The 10,910-nt window shown below is 48.5% G+C and overlaps 2 protein-coding genes across 2 annotated transcripts; both read right to left on the bottom strand.

The window, feature by feature from the left end:
* Positions 1-366: 366 nt before the first annotated feature.
* Positions 367-5,241, bottom strand: BDQ94DRAFT_169742 (uncharacterized protein; the record flags this gene model as incomplete). Its single annotated transcript, XM_026771352.1, has 7 exons — positions 367-3,229; positions 3,287-3,881; positions 3,942-4,112; positions 4,169-4,252; positions 4,311-4,430; positions 4,484-4,735; positions 4,800-5,241. The coding sequence occupies 7 exons, from the start codon at positions 5,239-5,241 to the stop codon at positions 367-369; spliced, it is 4,527 nt and encodes a 1,508-aa protein (XP_026627247.1).
* A 444-nt stretch (positions 5,242-5,685) lies between these two features.
* nut1 (putative RNA polymerase II mediator complex subunit Nut1) lies at positions 5,686-9,323 on the bottom strand. The gene is made up of 6 exons (XM_026773074.1): positions 8,570-9,323; positions 8,269-8,519; positions 8,157-8,219; positions 7,597-8,109; positions 7,018-7,549; positions 5,686-6,960 (listed from the first exon to the last, which is right to left on the bottom strand). Exons 1-6 carry the CDS (start codon positions 9,186-9,188, stop codon positions 5,852-5,854), a joined length of 3,087 nt encoding a protein of 1,028 aa, XP_026627246.1. The 5' UTR covers positions 9,189-9,323; the 3' UTR covers positions 5,686-5,851.
* Between the last annotated feature and the right edge of the window lie 1,587 nt (positions 9,324-10,910).

The raw sequence follows: 10,910 nt of genomic DNA, 5'->3' as shown, positions 1-10,910 counted from the left end.
GCTTTATATCTTGTGTCACTGTACGTCTGCCCACTTACATTGGCTATTATCTAGATTAAACCCAAACACGGATGAGAAATTTGTGAAAGGCTTCTGGGAAACATCAATAGCAGACAATCCCAGGTACAACAAATTAAATGGTAAGCTATAAAGCTACGAATATCAGGCAAACGGAGTATAGGAGCATACAGCATGGATGAACCACGTAGTTAGCTGACGCTAAGATTCAAGAGTAGAGAGATATGCCTGGTGTGTGTCTAATAAGGTGGCATGAACAAAAGCTGATTTGCTTTAATGATATACTCTATCACACTTGAAATATATAAGATAAAATCAAAACCTGAAAATGATAATCACTCGTGCTCTTCAAGGTGATCTCGACTTGGCAGATAGCAGAAGCGACACCAATTCATCCTTGTCGACGTCCTCTCTTGGATTCCTCTTGGCAGCTTCAATGTGCTTCTCAGTGATAGGAATGTCAGGATGATCCTCAAAATATATGTCGATTGTGTTTAAGCTTGCTCTTTCCACGATCAACTCGACTGCTACCTCGCTGGTGGGCAACGGAATCCGGTGCTGCATGCAGGAGCGAATAAAATCGTCGAAAGGGCGACACGAGACATAGTCTTGCCGGGGCAAAGATGGGAGCCTCTCCAGCATTTGATCCGACACATCAAAGCTGACATATCGTAATAGAGTTCCTGCTGTCTGAGCCAGAGATGCTGGGTCAATTTCAGGATCCTGCCATATTGCTTCCCAGACTGTGCCAAGGTTGAGGTCACGGCCTTGTTCCAGAAACAATTCTAGAGCCGTGATGTTGTGGTCTCTCCCAATTACATTGTTATTCTGAACAGCATAGATCAGGATATCCTCTGTAATTGGCACAGCTTCCGATCCCAGCTGGGACAGAAGCAAGCGTATGACAGAGTCGGAACACCACCCCAACAATGAGGCTTTTACCACTTCTTCTGTGATCAAGACTTGATTCTTCTGTCTATCGAGCAGGATCTTCATTGCACCCCTGTCTTGTGCAAATTCGGTAGTCATATTTGACGTCACTGGAAAATCAGGATTTCTCTTGTGGACAACTTTCAGAGCATGGCTGTTACCAGCGACTGTTTCCACCAACCATTCATCCACTTCCACAAGCCGCCGGTCGAGAAGCATTCCCAGCACCCATCCACTGCGCACGTCACTTTCAGTTGCTAATTTCTGGATCATTCTCATAAATGGAAGGCAATCACGCCGCCGATCCAATAACAGGCTCATGGAGCTAGGGAGAGTACATGCTGCTTCCAACAGTCGATCAGTTACCGGAATATCTGGCCATCTCTCCAAGATGAATGCGAGTACATAGTCCGCTGTGGAAGAACCTGCGTCGGCAACAGATATCAATGCATCTTCTGAAACTGGAAGACTGCGACCTAGAAGATCAAATAGATATTCTATCAAGGTTCGCCCACGCCAATGATTATCAGCTACAGAGCATAAAGTCTTCCCTGTGATGGGCAGATCAGAACCACCGGCATTGTTCACCAGGAGCTCCAACATTTCCCGATCTTGATACCGAGCAGCGTCGCAAATTATTTGCTCGGTGACCACAAAGCCCGCTTGCTGTCTGCACAGGAGCATCTTCATCATTGCCAAACCTTGGGAAGGGTTTTGCGCAATTCTCCGAATAATCTCCTCATCAACGATAGTGTCCTGCCCACATTCATCAAGCAACATATCCATGATTTCACTGCCTTTTGAGTTGTTTCCTGCAGCAGCTAAGAAGATCTCTTTATCAATATTTGTTTCCGGTTCTCGCCTGGCTAGAAGTAGCCTCACTGTCTGTGGATCGCATGCAAACCTGGCAGCTGAAATGAGCACATTCCGGGTGACTCGGATTTCCTCGCCACGCTCCTGAAGAAGCAGCTCCATTGTTTCTTTCTTTCCCCTTCCAAAAGCTTTAACCCAATCCTCATCCAACTTAATATTATTTTTTACCTGCCTATTCAAAATGGCAATCATGGCACCAATATTCAGCGGAACCACATCCTGCTGCACCAATGATGGGGTAAGTCTTATATCCATGCCACACTTTTCTAGAAGCAAGTGCATGGTTTTGTTGCCGCAGTGTATATTCTCCAGCACAGCTCTTAGCAACTTTCCGGTTATCTTGATGCCCATTCTCTCTTTTCGATCCAGAAGGCAGCTCATTACTGTGTGGCCCGACATCCAATTTTTAGCTGCTCTTTCAAGTAGTCTCCCATCAATGATCTTAAGCGACGCTCTTGATCGATCATGCAAAGCACCCTTGTCCCAGAGTAGGTCCAAAATCATTGTTAACTTCTCTTTGTCGGACTCGGTGGCGCGAATAGTCCTCAGCAGGCGTTCAGACACTCTTAGAGGGATCTCATCCACTTTATGCAGCAATACTTCTAGAATTTCCAGATGGCCTCCACGCGCGGCTGCTAGCAAAGCATTGTTCCGTTTATCAAGTTCTGATCCCATTGGATTCGCACCTTTTGCAAGCAGCAGCTCAACTGTGGGTTTGAGTCCTCTTTGTGATGCGGAATACAGAGGCGATTGTAGCTCCTCGAATGACTTATCCCACACCAAATCAAAATCAAAATCAACCAAACGAATCCAATTGAAGTAAATATCACGCTCTGTGAACAGGCAGTCAACCTTTTCCTGGAGACCGGTGTAATTGGTATATGATTCCCCTACTTCTGCCAGATGACGGTCCCAATATTTCGCAGCGTAGATAAGTAGTGGCTGTCGCATGGCGGTGGTTTTGTTTAGGATCTCGGTAGTGTCGAGCAGACAGTCGATCGTTCTGTTTGCTATGAGATCATGACCAGATATGGCCGAGAATTGATACCAGTGACCCTCAGCTTCGTTGCGTACTAGAAACTCCTTCACGGAGAAATGAGCCAGCCTCACAGTATCATCAGAGATGCTCACAGTGACTAGGGAAGTAGTGCAGGTGGTCACAACGTCTTCTGGGAAGCGGAAAGACACAACATCCGCGATAGTCTTCAGGTTCAGCGGGACGACAGAGAAACTGAGCCATATCAATATCGTGCGGGCTGCTTCCCGATCATCTGGTGGTATCCTCTCGAGGGTATCTCTATAGGTATCCTCGAGTGTGACTGGAATAGAATCAAGAGCCTTCTGGAATGCTTCCTCGGTTTTGGACTTTTCAAGCCGCTTTATCTGCAACTCAGCCCAGCGAAAGCGCCTGTTCAATCTTACGTATTAATCATATTGTACATATTCATTGACAAACGCAACATACCGTTCCGGAATATCAAGCAATCTCTCTAAAGTCTGGTTTTTAATCGACTCGCCCCATTCACATAACCTGCCATGGGCAACTTGAGCACGGACGAAAGTTTCCACATCTTTCCCCAGTCCAGTCTCCAGATCCACGCTTTGATAGTGCTCCAGCCTCGAGCGTATATCAGGCTCTGGTCGACTGGTGGCAAGGATGTGCAATCTGGTTTGATGTTTTCCTACCAATTCTTCAAGAAATTGCAAGAGCGGGCTCCGTTCGTCGTCCCCAGTCGCGGGACACTCATCCAGAGCATCGAGGATAAGGAAAGACTCACCCTGAGAATTTTCCAGCACATTGTCGAGGATTTCCGCAAGTCTTCGCTGTTGGGGCTTACTACCTCGATGACAATGTTCCTTCCAAAGTTTGATTATGGATGCAGGAAGTGTTGGCGGCATGAATTGTCGTAATATGGACCTGATCATGTTGTACATCTTCTGTGTTTCGTCATTGCTAAATTGAAAGTACCAGTAGGCATAGTTCCTGGAAGTGTCAGACCTGCAGAATTCCTCGATATCTTGGATGACTGTAGAACAGAGAACCGATTTTCCGCAGCCGACTTTTTTTTAAAAAAGATTAGGTCTGTTTTTTCTTTAAAAAAAAGATCAATCGAACGCACCTGCTCCGTAAAGCCAACAGATCTTTCCGGGCGTGACCTTCCACTCTTTATACTCGGGCATGTTGAGAAACCATTTCCCCGTGTCTAATGCCCGGCGGCTTTGAGTGTTATTCTGGGGATCTGAATAGGATGCCGTGGATAGCCAGTCGAGAATCTCTCGGTCTTGCAAGCCTGCTGATATTGGTATATGTCCTTCTCGAAAGGCTGATATTTAGCGGACATCTTACTTCTAGTGTGCGATTGGATAATCTTCAGCCTTTCAACAGCATCGTCTATTCCGTCGAGCATGCTTTCGGCTTGTTTCCTGTGGTCTGTAGCGATGAGCAAGACCTCATATCTGTTGTTTTGCCAAAGGGAAGGTAGCAATACCTAGAGCTGCCGTAAGATCTGCCCATCTTGAAACAGCCTGCTCTTTCTTTTCGACAGTTTCCTTGAGTTCCTTCAGCGGTTCTTGAACAAGAGCCTTGATACTCCCTCCCACGCGGGCTTCTGAGGTATCAGTCTCTACCACCATATGAAGAACCTCCGTGTGAACCACATACCAGCTTTGCTTTCATTTTCTGCCCTTTTCACCTCTGCCGTGTACTGAAGAACAGCCAAGTAGACTTCAACCAGAGCGTCTTCCAATCCTCGATCGCTTTCTACTTTTCTTTCTCGATATTGGTTGTCAATGATCGCATAGTAGGATAGAATTCCGGCTAGATATTCAGCTGCGTGGAATATGTCGTCACGACGTTCAATGTCATTTTTGATCATCGACAGACCAATCGCAACAATTGACCACGCACTTGATGCTGAGCCTGACTGTTAGTAGATATACATACAAGCTGGAACAAAGGCCCCAATCGGATGACTCACCATAGCCAGTCAGATCATAACATACCAATTTAGAGACAAGTTCGTGTGCCTGCAATGCATGAAGAATGATGTTCTTGGCGGAATCGCGGACGTTGATGTGCCCCCCGTTGCGCTTGCGAATCTTGAGCCCACCCTCCTTGTACTCGCGGTACTTCTCTTCCGTAGTCTTGATGACATTCTCGATGGCATTCGTGATAGGGAAGGGTGTCTCCAAACCCAGAGCCTGTCGGTCTTTCTCATCTAGTTTTTCTCCAGCCACCTCCCAAAGGTTTGCTTTTGCGGGGGTAAAAGATTCGCCATCTGGCATGGACACGTCCAAACCAGCATCTGATACGACCCGATCCGGAGGGGGTTCGGGCTGTTCGGTTGCTTCTCCATGCTTCTCACGGCGATGTCGACTTCCTTTTGCAAAGTGTCGTTTGAACCGTACTCTCGAAAACATTCTAGGAGACCTATATTTGGGCTGTTGTTGCCCTGTCCAAAAGTCGGACTTGACCAGGGTGAAATGAATGAGTTGGAAGGAACGAGGCTGGCAGTCAGCCCCGCTCGCGGTGGTCCGTAGCGAACACCTGGCTTGCATATACTAAGTACTAGTAGCCTCAAGCTAGGCGGCAAAAGTTATTTCCTCATTGGTTTACCTGTGGTCTGCGTCTCATTTTTGCTTTTTCTTTCTCTTTTTTCCCTCCTCATGATGGGATGCTGGAATAACACTTATAGTATTATGCTAGTATACGTATATCTCACATACTTGATCGTGACTTGATGTTGAAGGCCTTTAACTATATGTACTTTTTTGATTTTTGCTGATTGGTTGGGCTGGCCTCATTGTTCATATAGAGAGAGAGAGAGAGAGAGAGAGAGAGATGAGACTACTAGTACCATACTGCAGGAAATGAACCATTTTTAGAGGACATTATATATACTCCTTAAGACCACCTCGAACATAATTTGATCTCGTGTTCCAGAACGACTCATCCCAACCATACCACTATCCCCAAACGGTCACAACACCACTAACAATAAAAATAACACCACCACACACTGATACTAATCTAAAACAATCCCTCCATATCCAAATCCAAAAACTCCGGATTCCCCACCGCCATATCCGCCGCATTCAACACATCATCAATACTAGTATCCAACCCTCCACTCCCCATGCCTCCCATACCTCCTGCTCCGCCGCTACCATCCATCCCCGCCGCGACAGCATTATCCAGCATTTGGTTGATCGTACTCTCCTCTTCGTGGCCACCTGCCCCGGACGTATCCAGGTCCATTTGTCCCGGTCCGCCCACGCCCACACCAAGCTGCATATTCTGAATGATATTGTTCATGTCCAGCTGAGAGGGCGGAGTCAGCGCGGCGTTGACGCGGCGCCATAGCCGCACGATGATTTCCGCGCGGAGGGGGTCCTTTTCGCAGATTTTGGGGACGGATTCGTGCAGTTGGTAGAGGGCGCCGCGGGGTGTGAGGATGGGATTGCGCGGGGGGACTTCTTTGCTCGTATTGGTAGGGTCCATGTGGTGATGGGGGGAGTAAGTGTTTTGGTCGACGGCGAAGGAGTCGGCCAGGGGCGCGCAGATCATGGTAGCTGCGATGTCGAGAGCGAGGTCGCTGCTGCCTGTAGCGTTTGTCGGGGAGGTGGTGGCTTGGAGTTTGAGTTCGTCGATGAGGGCGCATAGTACGCGCATCGAGCCCTGGATGTGGATGCCTGCGATGAATTGGCGGTGAGTGTAGGATTGAGGGGCCATGCTCATGTCGGGGCTGGTGCTCCAGAGGATGAGCGATTGGAAGGTGCTGCGGATGCTGGCGAGAAGACCGCCGGGGGTGTGGGCGGTCCAGGACTCGAGTTCGCTGCGGTGGGTGCTGCCGCTGCGTTGGAAGGAGAGGTGGGGGTCGAGGGCCTCGAGGATGGGTTTGATGGTATCGTCGGGTTGGCGGGCGCGGACGCTCTTGAGTTGTTCTTCGAGAGAGCGCGCGGTGATGTTTAGCACTGTTCGGTGGATTTCTTTCGCTTCGCCGGAGATGGAGCTCGGGCTTATGAGGGAGTGGAGGGCTTTGAGTGGGATGGAGGGGTCGCTTTCGGATTCCCAGATGTGGTTGCCGAGCCAGTTTAGAGCGAGGATAAGGGATGGGAGGAGGAACGGTTCTAGGAGGTCTGGTGTTGTTAGCTTTGAGGCAGGAGTAGGGGGAAGGGTAGGGGTGCAGGGCTTACATTCAAAGCCGCCCTTGAGGGTGTCGAAGTCTAGTTTTCCTGCTTCGCAGGCTCCTAGGCTCTGGTTGAAGAGTGTTGTCACTAGCAGGTAGAATTCTTGCGGACTGCACGCGGACATAGTCTCCTCGCTGATCCCCTCGGCCATGAATAGGGCGTTGATCCAGGATCCAAGGTTCTTGTTCTGCTTCTCGCTGAGGTCGTCGAGCTTCTGGCTGCAGAAGCCATTCTCGAGCAGTCGCAAGACAAAGGAGTTGCTACCTCCGATTCCCATGTCCTGCGGTCGTAGATCGTACCGGAACTTGAATGTTAGCACGAGCAGAAGAATGCTTCCGAACTCGTCGTAGACTGGTTGGCTCTCGCCTTGGTCCTCGTCCCAGTGCCAGGCGTCTAGCAGAGCGCAAAGTGGTTGTAGTACTTGCTTCAAGCTCCGGAAGAGCAAGATCACATCCAGGGCCTGCGGCCGACGAGAGAGTGAGTTGCAAATGTTTTTCAATGTCATGGTCTCTTTTTGATTGCAGAGATGGTGCATGACCTAAATGCGTTAGCATCGAACTGAACCACAATTTTTGAAGGGCTTACCTCTGTAATAGCACCCACTATCGCACCTGCATTGCCCTCCATCGACTCAATCTCGTTGATCAACTGCTCTGCACGCTCCGGGTTGGCGTTGATCTGCGAGACAAGATCATCCTTGTTGTATGGACCACCGACGGGGAGAGTCTGCATTGGATTCTCGCCCAATAGGCGCTCGATACTAGACTCGGGGATCAGCTTGTGCGAGGCGCAAGCAAAAAGAAACTCTTGTCGCACGTCGGACAGGACCGTGTTGCTTTGCATAGCGAACATCTGTGAGAATGATGGAAAGGTGTTTGGATCTAGCCGACTCAAAGCATGGCTGATGCAAAGCTCCATCGGCAAAGGCAACGAGACAATAGAGGCTGCCAACATGGCCGCAATGAAGGTAGGAAGCTTGTTCACCAGAAACGAGCGGAATAAGAACATTGTTCGGCTAGACTCGTTGCGGTAGCTAGCATTCGATAGGACATCGAACGAAGCTGTTATGAGCTCCTCGATAAGAACTTGGTAATGTCCCTGCGATGGTCAGCTACATGCTGTGATAAACATGAGGGCGTACTCACGCCGTATCTATTTGACAGGAAATTGAGCAGTATGCTGTCATCCACTAAGGGGCGGCCCACAAGCTAGAAACCAGTTAGTAATATCCGAGTAACAGTGCAGCAGCTGAAATACCATCGCATTAATATACACATAAAGACCTGCTCGCGAGTTAATCACAGGCCCGTCCATGACCGAGTCCTCAAACTGAAGCGCGTTAACGTTCACATTCTCCATCATGGAAACATCCAACGCTTTAGACGGAGGCTCTCCAAAAAGATTGAATTCCTTCTGCAAGCTATCCAAGCGGTTACGGAGCGGCAGGGATACTTCCACACAGAGGGGAAGATAGGCCGACAAAGCCTGTCCAAGCTTTATCTTCAACGCTATAAAACCATCAGTAAACCCTAGACACTAGAATAAGACGGTGCAATACCTTCATGCGAATCAGCCGAAAGAACCTCCAAACCCTTAGCAGTCCCCGAAAGCGCAGCAAGCAGAATCCCCAGACTCTCAAACAACGACACAGCATCCGGAGAACTCATCAACCCGCCGGTCTGATGACTCGTATCCAAATGGCTATTATGCCAAGCCACCACAGCCTGGATCCAATCCACAATGGACGCAAAGATACTCAGCGCCTCGGCAAAAGTCTTGAAAGCAGTCCCCGTCGAAACAGAAAGCATAGCGTCCTGAACAACCCTGATATCCGTCATCAGGGTATAACACTTCCGCTTCTGTTTCCCCTGAACAGCCTCCGAGCCGCCAGGCGACTGCAACTTATCATGAATAGACGAATGTTTCAGCAGCGAATTCAACATGGTCGAAGTCCTCACCAGCCCCATCTTGCACAGACAGTCAATATACAAAGGCGGCAGGGGATCCCATTTAATCCCCGTTGCGAGACGGGTCTCCAGCAACACATCCAGCAGCTGAGCCTCAGCAATGGGATAGCGCTGCATCAGCAGCCGCGTGAGGTTCTTGAACTCCGCGGCATCGATCCGGTGGAGCAAACATTGTTGGAGGAATGTCCCCCATTGTTCGGAGGATGTCATGTTCCAGATATTTTCGCGAGATTACCTGGCTGTGCGGAGTGCATAGCAAATAGAGAAAGCTATATATAGGGTTCAAATTACACGTTCACTTGAACACGGCGCTGATGTAGCGTTGGACATCATGCCTTGGCCTCCTTGATAGCGGTTCTTTCCGGGGAAAGCTTCAATCGTTTGTTTGGAACGACGTCGCGGAGGGTCACGTGGCATTATATAATCATTGTCACATGATGTTGTCCATCGAGATTGCCCGTCGAGGCTGAGGTGTGCTTGAAGAGGATGAGAGACAACCACAACATAGTTAGATGTATAAGTGTGATAGCGTCCATGTTTCTAGTATTATATATGCACACATGAGGCCAGTCTGTATATAAAAGGATCCAGACTATGCTCGAAGTCATGTCAAAGCCTATCGGTACCTGCCAAGCACAAGTCTCCGTAATTACAATACCATACACTCCAGTAACCATGAAGTAATCATGTCCGAGCAGAGAGACCCTGTGTAACCATAAGCATCGGGCCTACTACCTAGCTCGAACATGACAGACTTCAAACTACATGAGACACAAGAAACCGAGTTATACCTCAAACAGTATATGCAGCAAACAAAATTGGTGTGCTCGGACGTTCGCCGTTGTTAGTCAAAGCGATCTGGAGCCAAAAATACTCATGATCACAAGTACACAGGCCAATCAAGGCCGACAGATCAAGGGTAAACGGCCGCCCTGGGCGCACATCTAGGGCAAGTCGAACCATGGGACCAAGTTGGGGGCTTGACGGACATCTAATAATCCGGACTGTAGAGTGGGGGATTTTCCACAGAGTAGACTAGATGGGATGGGTGGAGGGAGGGTAGGGCCACAGTGAGAACCACACGAAGTGACTTTCTCTTCCCTCCCCACCCATAAAAAAAGATTTAAGCGACGGAATTAGGACCAAATACCATGTGAGATCTTGTGTGCATTTGGCCCTGAGATTTTTTTTTTTACTCTTCCCCTTGCCGATCTCCCCACCCGAGACGAGGATCTCGGAAATCTGGAAAGGGGACGAGGCCATGAAACGTGAGGTTAATCTCGACGAGATACCGGAAACGGGTTGTCTGACGAGGTTCTCTTTCTCTCTCTTTTGCTCTCTCCCGGCCGAGAGAAAAGTACCATACGTATACCGCCGGAGCCGAGTACTCGGAATTGCAATTCCTTGACACACGGGATTCGCTTGGTAAAATTGCGAGGTAGTATTGGTGGGTGTATATGGTAGTATATATATATTAATTGTGAAGAGTTATAATATCAAAATAGTATTTGGTATAGAGTGTTGGTCAATGCTGATTGACAGATTAGTTAGATCATTAATATATAGGCAATTACTATTACTGGAAAGTCTGTGCTGTTTTGCTTTCACCAATGCAGGGTACTTTAATGAATCAGAGCTTTCTGACTCGCATTCTGCGCATCTCCCTCTTACACAAGGAACCTCTGCCCGGAATTACTACCTAGTAAAGTATTAGAGTTTCGTGGGCGAGGGGTCACTGAGCGGCGATCTTGCATATGTGGGTAAGAATCGCCCTTCGGAAATACTGCCCCATCGCCGGTACGGGTACTAGTAAGATTCAGTTCCGGTCCGATCGATCTTGTATTACTTTCAGTATTGTTCGACGGGGTTGCAGAGTAACAATGATTATATGATGTTATATCAGGACTTTGATTGTATACATTTACCCTGGAG

This window comes from Aspergillus welwitschiae (assembly GCF_003344945.1).
Source record: "Aspergillus welwitschiae strain CBS 139.54b unplaced genomic scaffold BDQ94scaffold_13, whole genome shotgun sequence".
Taxonomy (NCBI): Eukaryota; Fungi; Ascomycota; class Eurotiomycetes; order Eurotiales; family Aspergillaceae; genus Aspergillus; species Aspergillus welwitschiae.
Note: the sequence above shows the minus strand (reverse complement) of the source record. Positions and strands in the feature narration are given on the sequence as shown.